General features: G+C 34.5%; 5 protein-coding genes and 1 pseudogene across 6 annotated transcripts in view; 3 read left to right on the forward strand and 3 right to left on the reverse strand.

The window, feature by feature from the left end:
- The first annotated feature begins 3,000 nt into the window (after positions 1-3,000).
- Positions 3,001-4,487, forward strand: LOC107012848 (annotated as a pseudogene).
- Positions 4,488-8,224: 3,737 nt separating this feature from the next.
- Positions 8,225-12,669, forward strand: LOC107012292 (E3 ubiquitin-protein ligase SINAT3-like). The gene is made up of 3 exons (XM_015212094.2): positions 8,225-8,750; positions 10,972-11,358; positions 12,062-12,669. The coding sequence occupies exons 1-3, from the start codon at positions 8,559-8,561 to the stop codon at positions 12,422-12,424; spliced, it is 942 nt and encodes a 313-aa protein (XP_015067580.1). The 5' UTR covers positions 8,225-8,558; the 3' UTR covers positions 12,425-12,669.
- Positions 12,670-13,732: 1,063 nt separating this feature from the next.
- Positions 13,733-16,021, reverse strand: LOC107014883 (pentatricopeptide repeat-containing protein At3g49240, mitochondrial). The gene has a single exon (XM_015214996.2). It carries the CDS (start codon positions 15,901-15,903, stop codon positions 13,945-13,947), a length of 1,959 nt encoding a protein of 652 aa, XP_015070482.1. The 5' UTR covers positions 15,904-16,021; the 3' UTR covers positions 13,733-13,944.
- Positions 16,022-17,582: 1,561 nt separating this feature from the next.
- Positions 17,583-20,849, forward strand: LOC107015135 (40S ribosomal protein S12-like). 2 transcript variants are annotated; one of them, XM_015215314.2, is made up of 5 exons: positions 17,626-17,688; positions 18,040-18,084; positions 19,598-19,889; positions 20,280-20,345; positions 20,513-20,849. In XM_015215314.2, the coding sequence occupies exons 2-5, from the start codon at positions 18,077-18,079 to the stop codon at positions 20,570-20,572; spliced, it is 426 nt and encodes a 141-aa protein (XP_015070800.1). In that variant the 5' UTR covers positions 17,626-17,688; positions 18,040-18,076; the 3' UTR covers positions 20,573-20,849. The 2 variants fall into 2 exon arrangements, with proteins under 2 accessions (XP_027771514.1, XP_015070800.1); XM_027915713.1 differs by lacking the exon at positions 18,040-18,084 and having other exon boundaries at positions 17,583-17,688.
- A 229-nt stretch (positions 20,850-21,078) lies between these two features.
- On the reverse strand, positions 21,079-23,169 carry LOC107015134 (mediator of RNA polymerase II transcription subunit 22a-like). Its single transcript, XM_015215312.2, has 3 exons — positions 22,788-23,169; positions 22,160-22,225; positions 21,079-21,590 (listed from the first exon to the last, which is right to left on the reverse strand). Exons 1-3 carry the CDS (start codon positions 22,935-22,937, stop codon positions 21,333-21,335), a joined length of 474 nt encoding a protein of 157 aa, XP_015070798.1. The 5' UTR covers positions 22,938-23,169; the 3' UTR covers positions 21,079-21,332.
- A 241-nt stretch (positions 23,170-23,410) lies between these two features.
- Positions 23,411-26,165, reverse strand: part of LOC107012257 (zinc finger transcription factor YY1) — an 8,687-nt gene continuing 5,932 nt past the window's right edge. The window contains exons 5-6 of the mRNA XM_015212047.2: positions 24,988-25,131; positions 23,411-24,257 (exon numbers count right to left, since the gene is read on the reverse strand). Coding sequence (XP_015067533.1) covers positions 23,697-24,257; positions 24,988-25,131 — 705 coding nt within the window. The 3' untranslated portion in view covers positions 23,411-23,696. The remainder of the gene's footprint in view (positions 24,258-24,987; positions 25,132-26,165) is intronic.

The following is a 26,165-nucleotide window of genomic DNA, read 5'->3' on the forward strand; positions in this document are numbered from 1 at the left end:
AAACACAATTTCTTCAGATGACCGGTGTCTTGACATAATTGGTCAAGTTGTTTTTTATGCTATCTAAAAATCATGGGTTCACACCGTGAAACCACCTCTCACAAAAATGTACAGTAGGATTGCGTGCAATAATCCTTTGTGGTCTGTCCCTTCTCTGGACTCTGTTCATAGAGGAAGCTTAGTGCACTAGGTTGCCTCTTTAGCGGTCGTTTGGTAGACTATATTAGGAAATATAATGCATGCATTGTGTGCATTAGTAGTATCTTGTTTCACCCTTTCTTACCATGTATAACTAATGCAAGCATTAGTAATAGACTCTCTATTGTGTATTAAGTTGTGTATTACTAATACCAAGTAATTTTAGGTATTAGTAATACATAGCATTTGACACTTGCCTTGGATTAAATTACAAAATCACCCTTAAAGCCTTTTAAAACATTTCCCTACATTTTCTCTCTTTTTTTTTTCATTTTTTTCTTGTCATATGTTTTTATTTTTATTTTTACTTGTTTCAATGTCGTTATTTGTTGGTGTTTGAATAGACTTTATGGCCTCTTAAGTGTTTTTTTTAAAAAAAATAAAGTCTAATTTCAATACAGTTTAATAAAAATGTTTACATTGTGGCGATAAATTTGATAAAAAAAAATTCTTTGCTAACTTTTCACAAAAATATTTTGATTCAAATTGTACAACTATTTAATATTCTTTTTGAAAAGAAAAAGAAGAAGAGGAGTTAGCAAAACCACCCTCAAAGCCTTAATGATGTTTTAGCAAAGAACTTTGCTGCAAGGAAGAGTAAAAATAAATAAAGTGTGAAAGGTACTTTTATAAACTTGTTTTTTAAATAGAAATTATGCAAGATTTGTTATTTTTAATACGTCAAACTAAATCAAACAATGTATAAGAAATATTGCTTGCATAACTAATGCAAGCATTACTAATGTACTCTATTTTGCATTATACTTGTGCACTCTACCAAATCACTCCTTAGACTATTAGAAAAACGTCTCAAGATAGGGTAAGGTTTGCTATACATTATCCTTTTACACGGGAAAGGATAAGTGGCTCTTTGTGAAGTTTTTCCTAACGGTCCAACTAGCTATCACTTTGAGGAAAAGTTTGGTGGGGGCGTTAAGGTATAGTCTATTGGTTAATGAAGTGATGAATTATTAGACACAACAATTGAAATCTTTTTCTAAAAAAAAAAGGAAGAATTTTTTGGTGGGCAACTTTATTTGGAGAGTGTTAAAGAATGACAAAAGTCTCACATCGGTGGTTAATGAGATGGGTGGACTCCTTATAAGGTTTGGACAATCCTCCTCCCTTTAAGCTAGCTTTTGGGGTGTGAGTTAGGCCTAAGACCTAATTTCACATGATAGCAGAGCAGGGTCTGTTTACCAGATGCTGAGCACTGGGCGTGAGGTGGGGTGAAAGAATGACAAAAGTCTCACATCGGTGGTTAATGAGATGAGTGAACTTCTTATAAGACTTGGAAAATCCTTTTCCCTTTGAGCTAACTTTTAAAGTGTGAGTTAGGCGTAAGATCTAATTTCAAAGTGAGTGATTAAGGTGTATAAAATAATATGTTTGGTACTCACATTCTGTCATTCATTTAAACCATACGATTCTTTTTATTTTTTTACTTGAGTAAAAGTATGCAAATGTGAGAGAGGTCTCCCAAAGAAAGAAAAAAGATGTAAGCAATTGTATCATTGACCAACTAATATTGACAACAATCTCGTGCACTAATCATTGGGGAAATCCATAACTTTTTTATATAAATATTGTCTTCTTTTATTTAGTTTGTAAGTGGTTTGAAAATTTTCATTATCGTCCTTTTATACTTTCTTTTACTGATAATTCATACATTTCTATAAATAAATTGAATGGAATCTCGATACAAAGAAAAATTATTAGAAATCGGCTTTTAGACGTAAGAGAAAAATCTAATACTCTCTTTAAACAAGTTTGTTGCTAAGATAATAGAGTAAAAAGGTAGCTCGGTGCATTAAAGATCTTGTTATGAGTAGTTCGATTCGTGGAAGGGTTCAACCTTATATATAGTTTTATCTTGTATTTTATTAAAGATTTTTTTCAATATGTTAAATTTAATATATAATTATATTTTGTAAAAATTTTCAAATATAAATATAACGTACGTCTAGGCCTCTGGTGACTACACGACTTAGGGTCTTTACTTTTTAATTAGTCTTTATTTAATTAGGTTTAAAATTAAAAGATAATGTATATACATGAATACTCTATCAATCAACACAACAAGAATTATGTAAACACTCTTATCAAATGTTTAAGATCAAACAATATGGTAATAAAGTTTAACATTCTTGTCTTTTTTGGTGAAGAATTATAGTGTTATTTAAGAATATATTTGCGAAAGAAATATTTTAATAGTATATATTTTGAGTAATATTTTAAAAGTAAAAAAAAGACAAATAATCGAACGAAACCAATACCGAAGAAAAAGCAATATAATTAAAATGATATTATAAAGTCTAATTTAAATTATATATTATAAAAAGACTAAAAAAAAATTGAAAACATATATATGTTTTTTTAAAATAACCGACCAAATCGTATGATTGCCCCCCAATTAAAGCTATTCATAACCAATGGTTAAATAAATAAAATGAAATCGCAAGTCTACTCTCACATTGGAATAAATATGCTAACAGTAAAAGAACTATTTATAATAATATTATTATTTTTCACCTGTTCACTTTTAATTTATTTATAATATAAATTTAATACATATTAGAAAGAACAATTTATTATTCACATATAATACAAATTTAATAATAGATAATATATTTATCAAATATTTTAATACACTTATAATATAAAATGTGTTAAACTTTTACCAACAACATAATATATTTCAAAAAACAATTATATTTCATATATATCACATACATAATTTACTTTTAATTGATATTGCAGATTTAACACATTATTACTATAAATGATAATAAATAAAAGATATCGCTAAAATCGATAATTTATGTAATTTTTCCAATATTATCTAACTTCACCTATATTGCAATTTTGAAATGTTGGTTGATTACTTAATTTAGCGGTTCAGAAAATGGCTACTTTGCCAATTGTTTCCCATTCTGTTGCTATATTTTAAATACCCGTAACAAAATTTGACCCGGCCCAAAAAGGTGGGGAAATTATTAGGGTTTGCGAGAGGAAGCAGTGGGGAGTAACAATGGCGTGTACTGTTGATTTTTCGGTGCCTGGATGAAGGATTCGGAGGAAAAACGTACAAACGAAAGAGAGCAGAGAAAGAGCAAGGCAATGGTGTAGAAGATGGAGGAGCCATGGAAGTGGAGGAGATACCAAGGAAGAGACAGACGGTTCCATCTGAGGAGGATCCAAACAAACCTGTACTGGGAAGGACAACATACGACGGAGTGAGGGTATCGGGAAGGAATTGGAAACAGCTGCGTAAACACAGATCTCATCGGCAGCGAAGGTAAGCGTGAAGGGGAAGTCATTGGAGCAGAGGACGAACGAGAAGGAGATAAAGAAGGCGTACAAGGAGAGAATCAATGAAGAGATAAGAAAGAACAAGGTGGAGAAGCGGAAGCAGAGGGAGGAAAGAGAGAAAAAGGTTCAGAAGATCACCAATCCAAAAACCCTCAAAAAGATTGCCAAATCTAAGCAGAGGAAGCTCCCCAATCTTCTTAACAACAACTCTACCTCAAGTATCTAGCAACAAATTATGTCGGTAATTTGACGGTGATACTCATCTCTCTAACAGAAATTTAGAGCCACAACAAGAATAATATAGGTATAAAGAAAGATGATTTTGTTTCCTGTTGAATAATCATATCTGTACTTCGATTCGAATCCTTCCATGAGATGGATCAATGAGAAAGATGCAGTCAGTTTCTTCGGAAGAAGCTTGACGTAACTGGTCAAGTTGTTATTCTGCGATCAGGAGGTCATTGGTTCAAGTCGTGAAAACCACCTCAATAAATCTTTGTGATTTAGCCCTTCTCTCGACTTTGTGCATAGGGGAGCTTAGTGCGCTGGATTATCCTTTTAATCTATTAGAAACACCATCTATACCTCTCTCAGGGTAGGGATAAGGTTTTCACATACACATTATCCTCAACAGATCGCACTTGTGAGACTACACCGGTTATTTTGTTGCTCTTAGTTATTTGCTTGGGTATGGCTAGACCCTACGACTCAGATGTTGTAATAGAGGGTGCTAGGCTATGTTTCAACCCTCTAGTTGAAGAACAACCATTTTCTTGGAGTTTCAACTTCTAATTGCTTATACCTTTTACAGCAACCTAATTATTTGTATTATTTTTACGTGCGATCTGGAAAAAGTTTACATTCTTTTGTACAAATTTGTAATTGGTCGAGAAATCTCATTATTGTACTCTTTTGCCCGTAACTTTGACGTTTCTTTTAAGATCAATTTCATCGAAAATCCAAAACTTGGGACACATCATCCAAAAAGTGTTGTTTCTTGTCTATTAGTAATATTATTAATTTCAGTTCTATGAGTGCAACGATTTTGATGTGTGGTTAGATAAACGTTACATGTTTGAATTATATCACAAGAAAATGAATTTATGTGGAAAATCATTGCAGGCACGCTTATAAATAAATCGAATGGAATTTCGATGCAGAAAAAAATTGATATGGATAGGCTTTTAGACATAACGAGAAAGAATCTAGTATTCTCTTTAAAGAAGTTTGTCGCTAAGACGAAATGTTAAAAGAGTAGTCCGTGCATTAAAGCTCTTGCTATGCTCAAGGTCTAGAAAAGGGTTTCATCACAAGGGCCTATTGCAAACAATTTTATCTGGTGTTTTCGTTAAAGACGATTTTTAAAGCTTGAATTTGTGATCTCCTGATTACATGACAATAACTTTACTCGATTAAGTGTTGCAAATAATAAGGTTAAGTTTGAATGGAAAATGTGGCAAAAACAATATACGCACGGTTGTAAATAATGTTTATTTCACGAGGACATAATTTTAGATAAGAGGTTATGGAGGACACAAATATTAGAATAGTAAGTGATTAATATGTAGTTGAGCATCATCACACTTTCTTCTATATTAATATCTATTATTATTATTATTTATACTTCGATTATCATATATAACAATTTTTACTTGTGAAATAAACTGTGTTGTAAATGTATACAACACTACTAGTATATATGTTTATATGAAATGTGCACAGGTTATTATCTGTTGGTACAACAATCACATATTATACACTGATGATGTGGCTAAGTATATGATTAAAACTTTAACCGATTAATTAAAAATGTTAATTAAGATTGCATTTGATATTTAAAAAAAATTAATAAGAAGCGTGAGAAATAAGAAACTTTTTTCCAATCATTTGTCCAATTCTACATCATGGCGTCACCTGCAGTCCACCGGTCATATCCTGTAAAGAATAAATCTTTATATTTTTTAATTTTATTTGTTGTTGGATTGTTTACATTTGTTGCTTAATTTGGATAATAGTTGTAAATTAATTATAAATGTATGTATATTTTGCCTCCTGTTTGGTGCGTTAAGAACACATTAGAGTTCGATTAAATTTGGCGTATAATGAAACCTAATTAAATTCAGATTTCGCTTGGCAAAACTCATTAAGGGTGACTCTCCCAATAAGAATTTTTCAAGGCTCAAATTTAAAATTTTTAATTGACGATGAAGTCGTTTTGTCACTACACCACGACCTATATTAATTTCAAAGAAGTTTTCTTTTTTTTTTTCAGGCCGGCAAAAATGACTTCCACATTTCCACACTCAATGAATCAATGTCTAAGATTAAGTTATATCCGGGAACAATAGACAAGAGAATTACAGCGTTGATTCAATTTTAGAAATACTAATTTCTCTTAATATATCCACATATTATTAATATTTAAATAAAAATAATCAAAAAAATATATTATATGATAATGTGGACTCTAAATTAATTATAGAAGTTTGTTTAGGATTTTATCTGATTGACAAACATAAGAGGATTTTTTCACGCTTTTTTTTCCTTCATTATTTTCACTTTATTCTCCATCAATACCATTGAAACAGTTTGAGACAATCATCAATAATTTTTTTTTTTCATTGTTTTAGTTTTAAAATCTTCTAACTAGGTAATCTCATTACTAATTGTCAATATTGTTAAAAATATTCGTCTCAAATTCTTATTTATTTATAAAAATAAAATAAAATAATTCATTTTACCTTTAAAAATACTGCTAGTGGAAAAAAAACACTTCTTATTTATAATATTCTAAATGGGGTTTGACAGAAAAGTGTGATGATTAATATGGGGACGAGAAGAGTATAATATAGTTAACTGATAAAATCAAATGAAAGTAAAACTTATCTAATTATAATAAAATAATAAGTATATATAAAAAACAAAGAAATTTTTTAAAAATATATTCAAATTTTGATTGATATTATTGTAATGTTATCAAATTTTGGAAAGGGCATTTTACTCATGCACTATTTAATAGTGTATTTTAAAGGGTATATATGTGTTCACGTGGACATTATAAATATTGCATGATTATAAATAGTAACGTGTCCATGTGAGCATATATATACCTTTAAAATATATTATTCTCCATAAAACTTGATCATAACTGCAATTTCGACTAAAATACCTCTAACGCTTTTCTCTAAAAGAAAAAAACACATGATATTTCATTATTCGAGAGACCATTTGATTAATTTAAAAATTAGAATTAGAATATTCATAATGCTATAGATTGCAATTATCTTATATCAACAAGATAAAAAAATATACTATATTTTAAAATTTAAATCAAAGTTTACCCTAGTTTTAATTAAGGGCAACTTTCACATATAGCAAACAAAAAATTTATATTTGTATGCTATAGCAAACTTTGCATAATTGCGCTCCATAGCAAACATAAAACTGTATAATTCGCTATATATATACAAGTGTATAGTTCGCTGGCCTAAATTGTATAATTCGCTGGCCTATTTCGCTGCAATTGTATAATTCGCTATCCTATTTCACTGCAATTGTATAATTCACTGCCTATTTCGCTGCAATATTAAGTGTATAGCAAGAAGATATATGTTTTTCTCTCGCTTTATACAAAAACAGAAACACAATGTATACATTTCTGTTGTATAAAGCTAGAGAAAATTGTATTTCACTGCAATTGTATAATTCGCAATTGTATAATTCGTTGACCTTTTTCTCTGCAATATTTGAAGTAAAATGTTTGTAAATTGTATAATTAAGTGTATAACAGGAAGATATATATTTTTGCATGTGTATATACAATTTTCTCTCGCTTTATACAAAACAGAAACAGAATTATACACTTCTGTGTATAAAGCGAGAGTGGCGAGCGAGAATGGAGAGTGGCGAGCGAGATTTCTGGGAGAGAGACGCTGGCAAATTTTAGCTAACGTTCGCTATGGAACACAATTAAATCAAACCATAGCTATTCCATTAATTTTAGGTTATTAGTTTGCTATTATATACAATTTTTCCTTTAATCAAAGACAAAATACTGACCCACCTTTTATTTTTCTATCCAGTAGTTCTTAAATAAAATACTGATAATTAATTTTTTTCCATTTTTTTTCAGAAGACCAAAAAAAACAAAAACAAAAAGCACCAAATAAGCAAATAGCTGTATTGGGAATTTCAGAACCCAAAAAAAATCACATTAAAATAGTTAATAATTTTCTGTATTAGAGCCTGTTTGGCTCAACTTAAAAGCTGGTCAAATTGATTTAAAAGTTGGTTTTTGATTTATTTAGCTGTTTGGCAATACTCAAAATAACTTATTTTAAGTTTAAAAAAACTTATTTTAAGCCGAAAGTTAAAAGCTGGGGTAGGGGTGCTTTTTCCTTTTTAGCTTATAAGCTGTTTTAAGTTGACTACATTTTTATCTTTTTGCACTTAATATTTTTATACAATCTCCAAATTATCCACATAACCCTAACATCTCTTTCTTTCATTTTTCCCTTTTCACGTTTGGCATAGCAACTTCAGCACTTTTATCCAAACGCATAACTGCTTATTTTAAAAATAAGTTTAAGCACTTTCAAAAGTATTTTTTTAAAGCTGCTTTTATTAAGCTCATCCAAACGGGGCCTTAATCATTTCTATTTCAAAAAAAAAAAAATTAAGAAAAATCAGTAGATAAAGTATCTAACAACAAATAATGTCGGGAATTTGAAGGTGATCCTCATTTCTCTCACAGAAATTCAGAGCCACCGGAGAGGAAGAAGAAGAGGGTGGGGTGGGGGGTTTTCAGGGAGGAAAAAAGTTTGTTTGATTTGGTTCTTTCATCAGAATCCGTTGCCGATCTCTTTAATTTCATTTCTTTTGCTTCTTCTTCTTCTTGTTGTTCTTGCCGTTAATATATCAAGAAATGTGAATTTTGTGATATGCGCCATTTGTGACTTGAAATTTATTGGGTGGAGAGAAAGATTGAATCTTTTTCTCTATTTGATAATTGGGTCAAAGTGGTTGCTTTCAGATTTTGTAAAGGAGCAATGGAAATGGAGAACATTGAGTGTGTTTCAACAACTGATGGGATTGAAGATGAAGAGATCCAGTTATCTCATAATCAATTTTCTTCTGCAAAAGCTCATAATATTCTTTTTCCCGGACTTGCCCCTACTAGTGTACATGAATTGCTTGAATGCCCCGTTTGCACCAATTCTATGTATCCACCAATTCATCAGGTAATTTTTCTTTTTGTTTGTTTGGGTTTTGTCCCTTTTCCTATTTGTGAGATTCGTTTGTTTTCGTTTTTTTCTATGTAAAGGTTGGGTTTTTATGTCTTCAATGTTAATTCTTTGCTGTTTTTTGTTGATGGAAAATGATGTTAAATGTGTAGGAAATGGTATGTTGATCTTTCTATGTGCTATTTTTTCCTTTAAGTTTTGTTAGAATTTTCAAATGCTCTTTTGACTCTTTAGAAATATTGCAAACTTTAGATTGAGGTAAAAGCATGATAATTGGGGTTGATAGTTTTGGTTGTGGCATGTTGAGGAAGTGGGGATGATGAAAGTCTTTTTGGAGAATTTGATTAGGTTTTTATGAATTTCAGAATGTTTAAATATTTGATGATCAACTTGTAACAGCTTGAGTTTTCTAAAATGACTGCAGATTATTGGTTATGCTGTATACTTTTTGACTGTTGGTTGTTCGCCGAATGAAGGCCACTGAACTTAACTGTTTTGCAATTAACTTAGTAGTTGATTTTTTTTTTCATGAATATGAAGAGAAATGTTTGCTGCTTGTTGAATAAACATATCAGCCTTATGACTTTGTTCTTTAATTTGAATTCTTCCATGAGATGGATTAATGAGAAAGATCTTTTCAGCCCCTTGCACCCAAAGATGTGGGATAACAGTCAATGAATTGGGTGAAAATGATGTGAGACCAGGGTTCAAATTTTAGCTGAGAAAATAAAAATTGCTTCGTGATTTCCTCTCGGTCTAAATCTTGGAGGCAGAGTAACTTGATACTTCTGCTAGTGGACATGGTAGGTACACGGTGAAACAGTCTAGGCGAGCAGATAATAGGTCCAAACACCACCATTATGAAAAACGTACTCTCGTTAATGTCTTAGTATAGCAGCTATGTGGGAGAGTTACGCTGTTGTAACATCTGCCAGCTGCGTAGATAGGTTAGAGTCATATTCTGGTTATTAATGCTCTTGAGAGCTCATTGTCTTTGATTGAGATTTGTGCAGCCTTTTAGGCTTTTGCCATTTTAGCATTGTATACTAGTGTAGTCTTAGAAGAAGGTTGCATCAACTTGGTCCTATAGATGTTAATATATGTAGGATAGGGTTGTCTGGGAAAAGAAATGAGTCTTCTGTCGGGAAGGCACTCAATCTATGGCAAACCACATAACCCTTACTGCTTTCACCCCAATCAATGGTAAATAAATAATTACATGAAATTCCTCCTCGCTGGACAGAAAATTAGAGGCTTGAGAAGGTGGAAAAGAAACTGTTTGTGAAAGTTTTGATGTGTTTGTATAACTGCAATTTACAAAGTTAAATAATATTGTTTCACCCTGTTATTATGTGTAAATTTTCTTAGATAAGTTATAAATGCAAATGGTACTCTCGGTGAGAGTAACTCAGCTATGGTCTTCCAGGAAATATCGAATGCCACTAGGAATTGTATAAGCCGAAATTAGAAATACATCAGCATATATATAGGTATCGTCTTTCTAGTTTATTATAGGAAGCCTGTAAGTTGGTATAATCTTTGAGTATATTTCAGGTGACTTCATTGCAATTTGAAATCGCTTAATTCTAATTCACTAGGATTCTATGAGCAGATATAGGAACTCCTCAGCATATATAGTTGCTATATTTTTGTTTCATTTTTTTAAGCCTGTTGGTACAACCTGAGAGTATATTTCAGGCAACTTGATCGAAATTTACATTGCTTGTATCTTATATAATAAATGCATTAAGTTTGTTTTCTGTTGAGAACAAGTCGGAAACTTGTCATGCATAACCACAGTTGACTAAATATCTGCCGTGGTTGAATCACAAGGAAGAAAGATGGTAGCATAGGGTAGAGTAGATTCGTAACTTGTCTACCAAATTATTATCAATTAGTAAAAGAAGGCTTTGGCTGCTAAATCTAATAGCAGAGTGCGCTTTCCTACATCATATAGAGTGGAAAGCATGTCCTTAGAGAATGTTGGGCTTGTATAACCACTAACAAATATGTGTCGTCTCCTTACCCTAGAGCTTTCTCATTTGTTAAATTTTGTTTTTATGATTTTCCTTGCTGCAAGTAAGTTATTTTCTGATGATAGTTTGTGGTGCATAAACTGGGTGACTCGTGACAATCGTCTATGCTTTTGTTCATTTTTGTAAAATTAGAGTTCTTACAGTTGTGACTTGTGAAGACTTAAAGTTTGTTTATTTTGCAGTGTCACAATGGGCACACACTTTGTTCTACCTGCAAAACAAGGGTGCACAATCGATGTCCTACATGTAGACAAGAGCTTGGTGATATAAGGTGCTTAGCTCTGGAGAAGGTTGCAGAGTCACTTGAACTGCCTTGCAAATATTTTTCTTTGGGATGCCCAGAAATATTCCCATATTACAGTAAGCTCAAGCATGAGGCACTGTGCAATTTTAGACCATACAATTGCCCATACGCTGGATCAGAATGTTCAGTGACTGGTGACATCCCTTATTTGGTTTCACATTTAAGAGATGATCACAAAGTGGATATGCACACGGGATGCACATTCAACCATCGTTACGTGAAATCAAATCCTCGAGAAGTAGAAAATGCCACATGGATGCTGACGGTAAGTCCATCAACTTTTTAATTTATTTTTTTGAGTTCAATAATGATGCTCAACATAGCATCATGATTCATGTGTTGTACGTTTCATGCTGTTTTGGTTTATGAAAGTTCAAGAATCCTTCTTATTCACCCTAACAATCAGGATGCTAAGAAATAGACCCATAAAAGTTCTGTGGATGAATTATTGAAATGGCAGAATGTGGATAACCAAATTATACCATGACCATTTCTTAAGGCTTTGGAATACTCTGTATTATCTTGTTCTCTGTTTCTGCAATATTTTCTCTCATGTTTTCTTTGATAGGTAGATCCCTTCCTAGAGACTCTGTTAAGGAATACATTGGACAGTATTATATCATTCTGTTGAAGGTTACACGTCTCTCATTAATTGGATATTGAGTTTCTGAATATCGACGAAGGAAGAAAGACATCCTTATGATGGTCTTCAAATAAAGAAAAATGACATCCTTATGGTGATTAAAATTGGCCAGCATGATGTCGACGAAGATGTATTGTGGCATTTTACTTTTATATTATGTACAAATACAAGATAGATAGGGATGAATTTCAAGGCATGACATGTTTTCATTTCTGCCTAGACATCTTGTGGTTGCCTGCATTCTGCATAATGTCATTTTCTCTATATCCATGTTGACGTATCCCCAGTTCATTCTCATTAACCAACCTTGTTACTCCTTTCTCAGGTCTTCCATTGTTTTGGACAGTATTTCTGTCTCCACTTTGAGGCCTTCCAGCTTGGTATGGCCCCTGTTTATATGGCATTTCTACGATTTATGGGTGATGAATCTGAGGCACGCAATTACAGTTATAGTCTCGAAGTAGGAGGAAATGGTAGAAAGCTCATATGGGAGGGAACACCAAGAAGTGTTCGAGATAGCCACCGCAAGGTCAGGGACAGTCATGATGGTCTAATAATCCAACGTAACATGGCACTTTTCTTTTCTGGAGGGGATCGAAAGGAGCTAAAACTTCGAGTCACTGGAAGGATATGGAAAGAACAGCAAAATCCAGAAGGTGGAGTGTGCATACCAAATCTGTGTAGCTAATTTATTTCTCCAGAGTGATTGTTCTTTTTTTTTTTTTTCCCCTTTTCCCTCCCCTATTTTTTCCTGTGGATGTATGTGCGTGTGACAGTGGGTGTAAATAGACAGACATCAATCTGTTTGTACCCTCGAAACTTGATGCTCTGCCCAGCTACATATCATTGTCCCTGAAGATTTAGTTGTATCAATTGTTAATAACCATCTTAAAACTCCCTTGTGTTGGTAGTGTCATCTCAATTCTTGAATAATTCATGACATTTGAAGAAATCTCGATCATTAGAATGACCAGTCTATCTCCTAACGGATGTGGTAAAAGATCGTAATAATAAACGAAACGTTCAAAGATCTGCCAGAGGGCCAACTACAATAATTTAGGTAATAGAAGCCAAATAGTTCAAAGATGAACCTAATGCAGTAAGGCACAACTTCTCCATGAAAAGAGCCAATTCCAGAACATGTTTACAAGGAAATGATATTGGGGAGAACTACCCAGATTCACTGAATTTTTAGAAGTTCTTGATCAGTTCAATGGGAGGACAGTAGAGGAGTACAGACTAAATTGGAGAAGACACAGTAAGGACAGTATTACGGTGAACTCTGGCATACACATATCTTAACCAAGCTCTGTAACAGTTCCATATATGGAGCTGGTGAGCAGTCTGGGAAGTGAAAAAAAGACCCTAAGATGGCTTGTTTTCTGTGGTTGGTTGTCATAGATGCCAGCGTAACATAATACAACCAAAGAGAACAGGAAGGCATTTGTGTTCAAGGTGCTATCTATGTGGGAAGGAAGTGAAAATGGCAGCCATTCATTTATACAGTGTGTGGTTCCAGAGTCCTATGGTAACTTTTCCCAAGCATGAAAGATTTTGTCATGGATCATGGCCAAGACTACAGGGAAGCTGCGTGCTTGTCGGAACTTTGTCTGGAGGACTAGTCAGACCAAAAAAGAACCAGCACTTTCGGTGTAAGGAAGATGTTGATTCAGTGATAGATATCATACAATACCTGTAGAAGCTATGCCTTCTGATGCTTTTGTAATCGTAAAGATGGCCTAGCGCCCTTGGTGCTACACACACATAATATTGTTGCCATTCTAATATAAAGTGTATCCACTGTGAACCTAGATGGGAAGCTGATGCTTCCTATGATTCTTCAACTACATGAATATTTTGATTAAAAAATATATAACTACATTATTAACACTATAACACAGGTCTCACAGTAGTACACTCACAAAATAACTTAAAAGTACTACTGTACTAGTGAAACAAAAAATGAAACGAGTTAGATTTAGACCAGATATATTGCTGCATTGCAATTTGTTACTCACCATTTACTTAAAGATGATCAAAAAAATCATTTCATTTCATTTCCATCTAAATTACAAACAATTTTCCACTAGTAATTAATTTATCATAAGAGGATTATAGTTCGTGCTTGCAAGTGTGGCAGAGTGAAAGGAAACCTACTATTGTTTCTCATTAGTTGTCACCAACATATTTTATCATTCTGCTACCTGATCAAAGTGCACCATCACTTCTAGCTTCTGCAGCAACGAGGCTCTCAGCTTCTGCACCCTCACCAGAGGAACTAGCTTCCGCAGCAGTTTCTTGAACACTCACCTCCTCTTGTTTGTCATTGTCGTTGATGCTGGCAGCCTCACCAGCAATTGTTGACTGCTCTTCAGGCTGCTTATTTCCAAACAATTTAGGACTATTTATCAAAGAGGAAACAGCAGCTCTTGCACTGGCCTTTGCTTTTTCAGCTGCTTCAGCCTCCCTGTCAGCAGCTTCTTTCTTCTCCCTTTCGATATCATCGATAAGCTTGGTCAACTCCTCATCTCTACCTTCCTTCGCCAAGGCTTCTCGAACAAACTCTTGCAACTCATCAGAGAAATCAGCTGGATCCTCCCTCAACATTCTATCCACAATCTTAAGCACCTCATCATGCTGCCCAATATCAAACAATGCATTCATCATAAACTTGTAGCTATCATCATTCATCCTGAGCTTTCCCATCATCAGATCAAAAAATGATTTTGCTTCATCAACTTTACCAACTTTGACCAAACCATCAACCAACCTATCATAAACCCCAAGATTAGGCCTCAATTTAGACTCCACCATGGTCTTAAAATACACAGCAGCGTCATCAGGCCTACTTTCTTTAAAGCAAGTATCCATCAACAAAACAAACGTGAACTCATCAGGGCTGACCCCTTTTTCGCCCATATCCTTATAGAGCTCCTCAGCCTCACCCAACAAGTCATTTTTGCACAACTGCTCAATCAGATTATTGTAAGATAATGTGTCTGGTCTACACCTCTTCTCTCCCATGCTGTTAAAAACATTGATTGCGTCTTTGAACCTTCCCAATGCACAATAACCATCCACCATTACATTATAGCTACCCAAATTCACGGTCAATCTTTTTGGAGGATCGTGCTCATTCAGCATCCTGTCAAATAGCTTTAATGCCTCATCGAACTTTCCGTTCTTGCTTAAAGCATCTAGAATATAGTTGAATGCCACAGCACTCATCTTAATCTTAGAATTCTCACCCACAGTTTCCTCATAACACTCCATAGCCTCCTGCTCCATTCCCCTCAAGAAATAACCTTTCATTAAGCTCCCATAAATCACTCCATCCGAAACACTTCCTCCCAATTTCTCCTTTAAATCTTCATAAAGCTCGAAAACTGCATCTGGGTTCGAAACCTTAGCTTGTCCAGACATCAAATAACTATACACAATCGGATCAGCACTAAACCCCTTGGACAACATTTCCTCCTTCAACTCCATCGCCCTATCAATCTTGTTGTTATCAACAAGCCCTTTAATAAGTATCCGATACGTAGTCGGGGAAGGGTTAAATGGTGCATTATTGATGAGCTGCTTGTAATGTTCCATAGCCATATCAGTTTTCCGGCAATCCATAAAAGCCGTGAGGAGCAAATTATGTGTGACAATATTAGCCCCAATACCAGCCTGCGTGATAAACCGGTGAAGAGAAAGTAGATCAGAATATCTGGACTGCCGGAGTTGCGCAGCCATTACAGCGTTGCAAGTAAAGATAGTAGGGCGGCAATTAGAGTAAACAGAGTGCCGCGTGTACAAAGCAGCTTCATCCAAATCATTCTCACGAATGAGTTTAAGAATCCGATTATGCAGATTAAGTCTATTACCGGATAGTACAGAAACAGTTTCGGGGATCTTCGGTGCATTCGGGTTATTAGTGGAGCTAGGGTTTTGAGGTGTAGTGGGACGAGGTTGATGTTGCTGACGGAGGGATGATAAAGGGGGTTCAATACGGAGTCGGCGTTTGCGTTTACGGCGTTCAGCGGCAGCTTCTTCAGGAGTGGCAAATGAAAGGAGACGGAGGGAAATGAAGGAAGGTGGTGGTTGAGGGCGGCGGAGATAATGGGGTTTAGCTAAGGTTCTGAGGTGATGGGTGAAAAAGGTGTGCTTGGAGAGAGCCATCTCGAATGGTCCTTACGATAATGGAGGATTTAGGGTTCTGCCAGGGTTTATCAGTGGCAAAGGGATTGGAGAAGACGGAGAATAGATTGTAGAGAAGTGTTAACGGGCCGGGTTTTCCTTAGCTAAAATGATCATCATCTACAAAAGCCCAGACAGAAAAAAAAAAGATATTTTTACTTTCGGGCTCTGTTGTATTTTATATGACATTATTTCTTTAATAGTTTATTTTAAAAATAATGTCATTTTATTATAGTTTAAAAATAATTTAATTTTTTATCTAACTTTTAAATTTCAAAAGTCTTTCTTTTTTCTTTAAATACTGCTCAAGTGATATCAGATAAAATAAAACGAATGAATTTGGATGGGATTTTAACTAAACTATGAACATTTCTAGCGTTAATGTTGTTTAAATGGGCTGGCGATTTTCTTTTCTTTTAATCTGACAGTAAGTTTTAACGTAGTCGTAAGTTCGAATAAATGGGCAAAGATTTGCCTTTTCCACTTAATTTGACAGATGATTATTATAAATTTAAACGCAGAAGCGGTTTAAACATATTAGTGTCCTAAAGCAAAAATCAAACGGGGTCTTAAACTTGAATTATTAATAACTTTTACGGAAAAGGGTCATATTTGCCTTGTACTCTTAGAAAAGGGTCATATTTACCCTTCGTCATACTTTTTTTTATATATTTACTCTTACCATTAAGTATTGTATCACCATTTTTATTAATTTATGTGGCGCCTAGTGGCTCCATGTGCATATATTTTATTATAATTAAAATTTTATTTTTCTATTTAGTGAACTATCCGACCCATTTGTAAAATAAAATTCACTAAATAGAAAATAAAATTTTAATTATAATAGAATATATGCACATGGAGCCACGTAGGTGCCACATAGATTAATAAAAAAGGTGATACAATACTTAATTGTACGGGTAAATATGTGCCTAAAGTTGGATGGTAAGGGCAAATATATAAAAAAAAAACATGATGAAGGATAAATATGACCCTTTTCTAAGAGTACAAGGGCAAATATGACCCTTTTCCGTAACTTTTATATAATTGATTTCTTCTAGTTTTCAATTGATAATATAACCATTCTTATTTTAAACTATTTTTCATGAGATATAGTACTCCAAATATGACAAATTTCTTCTAATAATTCCTTCATTCTCATGAAAAGTTACCTTTTCTACGATAGTGTTCAATATTTGTTAAAAAATAATAACTTATAACCTATTATTATTAAAAATAAGGCCCCTTTAATTTTGAGGCCTAATCCACATGTCTTTTTTTTAACACTGTCTAATCACCACTGTCTCTATGAAAATCATAATAAAAGCATCTCATTTGAGTCATGTGTGTCCCTTTTCAACACGAGCATCAAAGATAAATGAGATGGCTAATTTAAAAGAACGCAATTTAAAGGACTAATACAGTTAAAAATAAATAAATCAGAAAGGTAACCTATTATACCATTCAACTTTAATTCCAAAAAAAACATTCATATCTAAATATAATTTTATTTTATTTTAAACTCCAAATACTTGAAAAGGGTATTTTTTTTTTTTCAATTTCAACCAAAACTAGGGGATCAAAGAGTTAATTAATACCCAAACCAAAAAAAAAAAAGAAAAATCATGAAAAAAATAAAATCAAGAAAAAGGGTAGTATAGTAATTAAACTGCCACTGTTTTAGGGTTCATATAAATCATCATCTTGCCTCATTCACTCAATAATCATCCCCATAACTAAAATTCTTGACATCTACATTTTTTTGAGGTGACCCCTTTTCACCATTACTTAATTTTGGCAAAAAGGAACAATCTTTATACTTCAAGATTCATGTTTGATATAATTCTTTGTTACTTATTGCATAATATTTTATTGGGTATTTTCATACTTTGATTGATGCACATTTATCATGTTTTCGATTTGAACTTGATATATCCAGAATCAAGATTATTTTGAAATATATGTATTAAAGATGTAGTCTTTGTTAAAATTAGTTGTTTTTTGTACCCAAATGTTGGATCTGTATATGCACGGTATATTTGGGATGAGGGTTTATGGAGTCTATTGTTGATTCTATTTACCTAACTAAATTCCGTGTTTTACTTTTGAGAGGAACAGGTAGCAGAGTTTTTGGTATACCAATATTGCTGGAATAATGTCAGGGTAAGTGGAGTTTAGTTAATTTTATTGTCAAATTCAGTTTGTTTACTTGATTGTAAGTGTTGCAGTCGATGTCGTTTTCGGCTGTAATGACTTGGAGACCAGTATCTTGATCAGCTTTACCAGTAGTTTTTGCAACTTGGTGTGTGATTATGTTTGTGTGTGTAGTACTCTGTGTTATTTGAGTGCTATTTGAACTATTCTTTTACAATTACATTCCTATGTTTGCGAGGAGTCATTAGTTTGGTTATAGATTTGTATGCCAATGTAGGGAATAAGTGTGCTGTTTAGTGAATAGGGAGTTCGTTACAAATTATTGAGTATTAGAACTATCTGGGTCCAAGTATAGTGGAATCGATGTATTGGGATAGTTGATTGATTGTAGTACACAAGACTTTGTACAATCGTGTCATGTTTTGAAATGTCAGGAAACAAGAAAAAGAGTGTTGACCTTATTTCTTAGTAGATGTTCCTATAAGAGCATCAGAAGAACCCATTTAGCAGAACCACGTAGGACTTTGCTGCTTTGCTAGTTAATTGCTTGAAGCAGAACTAAATACCACTTGCCTGATAACGCTTACGAAAAGCCAAAAACATGCTATCGCTACCCCCAAATACAGAAGTGAAAGATATAGAAAGTCTTTTATTCATAGGTCGACCCTGAATTGAATGATAAGTGATGTGGATAGACAGGAGTGTTATTCTTCACAATATTTATCCTAGAGAAAATGGACCGATTTTGGAGGTTTCATTTTTATGGCAAAGTAGCGAGTTTGGTGAAATGTTTTATTTGTTGAAGTATGTAATATGAAGAGTGAGGTCCTTTTTCAGTGAACAAATGGAAAATTCCCAGTGTAGGAACCTATCACGTATTGATAGTGACTTGAGATGGTCATCAATTCTCTGGGAAATTCTTTTGTTTCTTTGTCCTTTGCCCTTCTTGATCTCCTTCCTCTTTCCCATCCTTCCGTATCATCTCTTTATCAGTCTCCTTCTTGGTTTTACATGAATATCATGAGATTGCTCTCCATCTTTTTATGAAGTAGATGTAATATTTAAACAGGAAATAGAATGTCTCACCACGATGGCTTTAGTTTATATGGAGCAGTACTCTGTTCCTTGTTTCCAGAAAATTATACAATGAGCCATTGATAACTGTTCTCATCTGGTATCAGACATTTTACATGTCATATAAACATTTTAGTTTAGTTCAAAATTTTGAGAATTAGCTTCTGTCTTGGAAGTTCAAATCAATGGGGGTATTTCTATTCCCTGGCAATCCATTCATTGGACTCGGTATCCTAAGTTAAGCTGTCTCTCAAGTTTCATCGAATGTGGCACTTAATGGTTCGGGATATCCCTTTCAGTTTGCCTTTGCTGAAAAGAGTGAAAACTGGACTTTGTTTCTCAGTTTTCCATTATTCATGCCACATTTGATACTGATCTGGCTTAATTAATTATGTTCTTTTAGTTTTTTCCCCGAGGGTTCTCTGCTTAATATTTCCTTTGACTGTAGAGAGGATGTTGCTGTTGCTGTTGCCGAGGCTCCTGCTCCAGCACTTGGAGAGCCCATGGACATCATGACTGCTTTGCAGCTGGTGCTGAGGAAGTCTAAGGCTCATGGAGGCCTCTCTCGGGGACTACATGAAGGTGCAAAGGTGATTGAGAAGCATGCTGCACAGCTTTGTGTGTTAGCAGAGGACTGTGACCAGCCAGATTATGTCAAATTGGTCAAAGCACTCTGTGCAGATCACAATGTCAGTTTGATTACGGTCCCGAATGCAAAAACTCTTGGCGAATGGGCTGGTGTAAGTTTATTTGTGGTTGCTACTTTTTAGCTCCAAGGCTCTCCCAGTTTTACTGTCTGCCACTCTTACCTTCTGATTTCGAAAATGAACTAGAAAGTGTGTTGTTATGAAGGTGCGCCTAACCAGTAACCATACTGATGGTCTAGTTGTACAACGCAACACGTGATATTGCTTGCGGAGACAAAAGCTTGTTATTTAATTGAGTTTCGAACTGAGCTATTAGTCCGGGGTTTTGTCAGTTATTAAAATAATAGACCTATTTGTCCTGTTAAGGGAGTTGATGATAACTATTTACTTCCTGACTCTCTTGATTTGCATTTTCTTCATTGGAGTACAAACTTTCGGTCTTGTTTTCTTTTTTCCATTCTTATTTTTGGGGTCTGTTTACAGTTGTGTAAGATTGATTCTGAAGGGAAAGCAAGGAAGGTGGTCGGCTGTGGCTGTGTTGTTGTGAAGGTATAATCCATGAACTGCTGCTTATCATAATCTCTTTCTATAATTTGGTTATATCTTCCTGCAATTATAGGAAATATCTCTTGAAAATGCTGAAATATGAATAGAACCTGATAAGTTATGAATAAGAGAGATTTTCCATCATAGCTCATCTTGTGATCGTTTTGCAGGATTTCGGAGAAGAGACTGAGGGTCTGCATATTGTCCAAGAGTACGTGAAGTCCCATTAAATTCGCGGTGCATATGAAGGAAGACCTCTTCCCTCCCTACCAAAATGATAATCCAGAAGACATTAGTTCTGCAGATGATTTTCAGTTTTTAAGATTAGGTTGAAACTATTAAACCTTGCATCCCTTCAAGTTTAGTTTTCTTATCGGAAGATTTACTAGTCGGCAATCGGAAACTCTCTCTGGTTTACTTGTTACGTTTGTTCTTTTACTTTGTTGACTAAAAGATAATCTTCAAAAGGAATTAAATACTCAATTGGAAATTGCAGGTTTTATTTTAGGTTGCTATGAAAAGTCTGCCCCTACCCTAGTATAAATCTATTTGAAAATGTTACATCTGGTTTACTCCAAAACTTTATAGATCTTAAATCAGATAAGACTAAAACAGTATTTTTGTACTTCCTCACCTAACAGTATGCTGTTTCAAGAACACAACTTTCTCCAACTTGAATCTTTCAATAAGGATAATCAGCAGTGTCATGGTGTGACATATATGATAAGCTATAGAGTGAAATCTTCAAAATAGCAGTAAAATTGGAAGTATGGTACCTCCACTATAATTGGTGTTTCATATTTTTCTTAGCTAGAATGCAGTTGATTTGTTACAACAAATACTGAGTTAATTAGGCCTTGTAGTAGTAAGTTGGGACCAAATTGGATTTCTCATCATTAGATTGTTTGTCCAGTAACCTCATAGTATGTATTACTACCTTCAAGGTAGACAAATATACTTAGTAAGAGGAGAGAGAGGGAAAAACCATGGTTAGGGCATTGTTTCTTGGCTGTAAGAAGGCAGACTACTGGTTCTTTCTGCAGAAGAATAATAATGTGACTCAAGCTCCTTAAGGCTAGCAGCTGCCTCCTCTCCAATTCTAGATAACATGCATTCTGTTTTCTCAGCCTGTTCGGTAAATTCTTCTGTTCTCTGCTCCACATGATCGTTTAGAGATGCAAATCCTGAAAACATGGCTGTTTGTTTCAACTCCGACACCAACTTAAGCAGTGAATCAGCTGCGTGGACCTGTTGTTCATTGCATCCAATATATATTATATGAGATGATAGGAGAATAGTTGTAGCTGAAAATTTAAGATCTCTGCACTTGAGTGGAAGTCTTTGCATCAGCTCAAAAAGGAAATGACATCAAGTCTTGCTTATAGCAGGAAACACAACAAGCTATGTCAAAGGATAGTAGATGACTAGCCCTCACGAGAAGGCAACTGAAGCTACGAGAAGAGGCAGAGAGAGGATCTCGCTTATAGCCTTTAGGAAAAACTTACGTTCTTTGTCAGTTTGTTAAATCAAGTATCTACGATATAAAAAGAAGTGGATAATGAGTAAAAATCGCCACAAATTATAGAACGACTTTAAATGGTGATGACCTTTGTTTCCACTGTTCAGTCATATTTCAATCAGGAAAAAAGAAACAGTTTTTCAGTACGAGTTCAGGTCAGAGAGCAACTTTTCACACATGAATACTGTCAATTTGCAAATAAGAAATGTGTTCCATTCATATGCACATTCAATCTAATTTGAGATGAACATCTCATTGAACACTAGAGCTATGTATAAGTGGAAAAAAAAAAACTCACCATCCTAGATGCACGCATCTCCATCATAAATGCTTCTTGCGAATTTCGGACTGGTGGATCATTGACCTATTATAAGCAGTTGTCAACAAGAGGAGACAAATACATTACATTACCCATCTGCAAGAACATAAGGTAAATATATATCTCCTAGTCTCACTGTAACAGTTGGAAACTAGCATAATGGACTTCACAGCTAAAATGGAACAAATGGGCAGCAAAAGAGGTGTTCAAGACACAGAAATTTATCACTTTTCCCCTTTTCAACAGATCATGTCATCTCAAAGTTTAATCCATCAATTGTCTGTAGAAGTAAGTTTCAAAATTTTGAATTTTGTTCCACACATTAGAGATGTCAACAATGATTCCTACAATCAATAATTGGAAAAAGATACACTGCTATGCGATTAGTCTCAAAAATCCTGCAAGATTTAGAATTTCCCTTTAACCAGACCAAACCACCACAACTTCAAGACACTTTAATCACAACAATTGCACATAAAAGTTTAAAATTGAGCACTACTTGTTCTACAGCCAAGGTTTTCGGCCCCGAAAAACTTAGAAGTATAAATTTAATGGGCGATCTGTATTTTTTAGTACTGGGTAGAAGGTGAAGGAAATGGGGGCATACCCGTGCAGCGTTAACAATGAAGCCATAATTGTCAACAATATTCCCAATATCAGCATCCACCCTCTGCAGTAAGCTCTTCTGCTTTTGAGCTGCGGCGGCGGCCGCGGCAGCAGTTGGTCCGCCGCCTCCAACATTTGCTCCTTTATTCATTGTTGGTTGAAACCTAACTTCCTTTTTCTTATTTTTATCAGAATTTGCAATGGTCAAATTAACAGAGACCACAAATTCAAATTAATTCATGCTAATCAAAAAGCATTAAATCTTAGAAATTTAAAGTAGTGAATCGTAGTTAGTTTTTCACATATTATTTTATATTATGATGATTTGGTGGGATCATGTATAATTATTTTATTTTATTATTTTTAATAAGTAATAGATTAGTGCGTGATATTTTTAAAGTACATGATTTTATAAACTAGGGAAAAGTATCAACATTATTTTTATCGAAATGATATAGTAATGATATATCAAGAAACGATACGTATGAATCATCCAAATAGTTATTAAAGGTAAATATCACTTGTGGCATTAGGTGCAACTTCAAAGCTAATTCGTGACGATCTTCAAATGTTAGATTGAAATTCCATTTAATTGTTTGAATCATATATAACAAATTATGGATCTCAAGTCCTCGAAATGGTCAAATTTATACATAAAAATAATAGTAATAAGAGATGTCAGTTTGTTTTTATGGAATAAAAATGAATAAGAAGCTCAGAGTGTTCTGCAAATCTCCATGTTCCATGGAACTATGGTGAGAGGGTGGGGTTTAGGAAACAGCTAAAGCCTCATGCTTTTCATAAAACACAAAAGCAAGGTCCAATCCCATTTTCTAGACAATGACAACCATTTATATCCCAAAACATAGTGTACTACTTAACTACCTATGAGTATGTATGACATATAAGCCTAGTCATCTTCTTCAGTCTCTTCATCGTCGTCATCGTTTTCACCATACCTCCATCCATCCCCAACATCATCCCGCTCCTCTTCTGTTTCTTCACTATCTTCTTCATTGAAGTTCTCTTCTTTAATAGGCCAAGGTTTCTTCGATATAATTAGATTGGCTTGAGCAGCACTAGATGAGCTTTTGCGAGCAACTTTCAAAGGCGGCTGCTTTAAGCTTGGTTTTGGTCTGCTCTGTTTCTGAATTCTTCCGTTTCCACGTCTTGCAGCATATGCATCCAGATCACTGCCGTCGTCTATCTCATTGTCACCAGTGGATTGAAGATTTCTCGCGTTCTCCTCTGGGAAATGACCAGGGTGCATGTTCCTCAAATGAAGATTCAGCTTGTACTCATGGATGTAAGATTTGTCACAACCTTCGTATGGACAGCTGTAAGGGCGGTCAGATGATGATGAGCCATAAGCTGCTGAAGAAGATTTCGGAGTCTTCACTGGCTTCTCCACAGGCGGGGTATACTTTGGTGCATGAGCATGTGGATGTGCATGTGCATCTGGTGTGTTGTTCTACATAATGAAAAGATTTAATAAGCAAATCCAGCTTCAAGTGCTACGTTACAAGATGAAAAGCAAGGTGCATCCACATGTGACATGTCTACAGGAAACTATTAGCTTAAACATCTAGTGAATCATTAGAATCATTAGAGGAAACTGTCAACACAAACATCAAAAAGTGATAAATTTAGTGATGCATGAAGTGATACAGGACATTAATCCTACATAACTACTGTCTTTTATGCTGAGTTCTGGTTATGAAGTCAACTTCTATTCTACGCAGTATACTTAAAAGTGACTTGAAGCCAACCATTAACAGGCGATAAAAATTCTATCCACAATTATTTTGAGGAAAAGATTACACATTGAATAGCATCTTTTTCCTTTAAAACATCTTTAACGAGGAAATGAAGGAGTAATGGGTATGCAACATAAAAAATACCAATAAAGAGATCTAACAGAGCTCCTCCATATTGGAATTTATGGGCAAGGAAAATCTCAAAGATAAATATGTTCAAAGAAAGTAAACATGTGCATATGAAATTAAAGTTCAGTCTGGTTTACAAAGAAGAATTGGCTTAAATAATGTTAACAATCCAAAGTTGGGAAGAAAGAGCAAGTGATTATTGATGAAACATTCAGGACATCTAGCACCTTGTTTGTGATCAAAGATAGAAAAAGTTCATCAAGTCTGTATAAGTATATCATGGTCAAGACAAGGACGATAGAACAAATTACAAACCTTCTGGTGAGTAGATGAAATATGATTTTTAAGCTTGTACTCATGTGCATATCGCTTTCCACATTCTGGATACGGGCAAATATGATAGTTCTCCTGGGAGTGTGTTTTCATGTGTGATCTTAAGTTAAAATCCAGTGAGAATGCCTGCATTGATTTCAAAAGGAATCTGTGAAATTGAACCACAATAAGAAGCAGAAGTGTCATAAAAACATATACATACAAGCAATGTCTGTGTTCCAAGACATTTATCCCGAACAGAACAAGAAACAAGATAGAATTCCTATGGCTACAGTAACAGAAAGTATTTGGGAACATTTTTGATGGCCAAGAAATCCCAAGGGCCACCTGACGAACAGTTTAAAGCTTAGTGGATAATAGGCCCATACTCTAGCCCTTTCCATTTAAATAACAAGCTTTTATCAAATTATCTACGACTGGGTTCAAACTCAGGATGTGGGCCTAATTCACACTACAAGTGTCGCTCTCTTATCACTAAACCAAAGCCCTGAGCCAGAAAGAATTTGGAAACATAAATAAGGGTTATACAAACACTTATATTTTTTTTTTGTTTCTTGTCCCTTTCTTTTCTTTTCTTTGTTTTATCTTTGGAGTTGTGGGACAAAGAAGCCCATCATAGGGTGCCTGATGAGAAGCAAACCTTGCACCTTTTGCATAAAGGAAGTTCCCATTTTGTTTTTGTATTCTGGGGTTTTTTCTCTTTAATTTCATTATTTTCCTTTTCTTTTATTCTTTTGGCAGAGAGAACAGAGTTGCCAGGAAAGTGCACAATCGCACAAGCTGTATTTGTTCTTCACGCAATTACTATGTTTCAATGTATGTTAACCTATTTGACGGCACAAAATTAAAGAAATAAGTGGAAACTTTTGGAACTCGTGGTCTTAAACAAGCAATAACATTTGTATGGTTATTTAACATAACTCTGCCAAGAGAGATTGCTTTACGTTTGATTCTATGTACCCATAGAAAGGAAGCTATAAGTAATGCAACTACGAATCTCATAGATTCTTCCACATCAGAAACCCCCTCCAATCGACACCAATCACCACACACCCCTACTGTTGTCCCCCCACCCACTTATTTCTCCTTCAATTCCCCACCCCAATGTCTTTCCCCGGACTTGTCTCCTCCCCCTTCTCTTCTTCCTTCCCCTCAGAACC

Source organism: Solanum pennellii, chromosome 3 (assembly GCF_001406875.1).
Source record: "Solanum pennellii chromosome 3, SPENNV200".
Classification (NCBI taxonomy): domain Eukaryota; kingdom Viridiplantae; phylum Streptophyta; class Magnoliopsida; order Solanales; family Solanaceae; genus Solanum; species Solanum pennellii.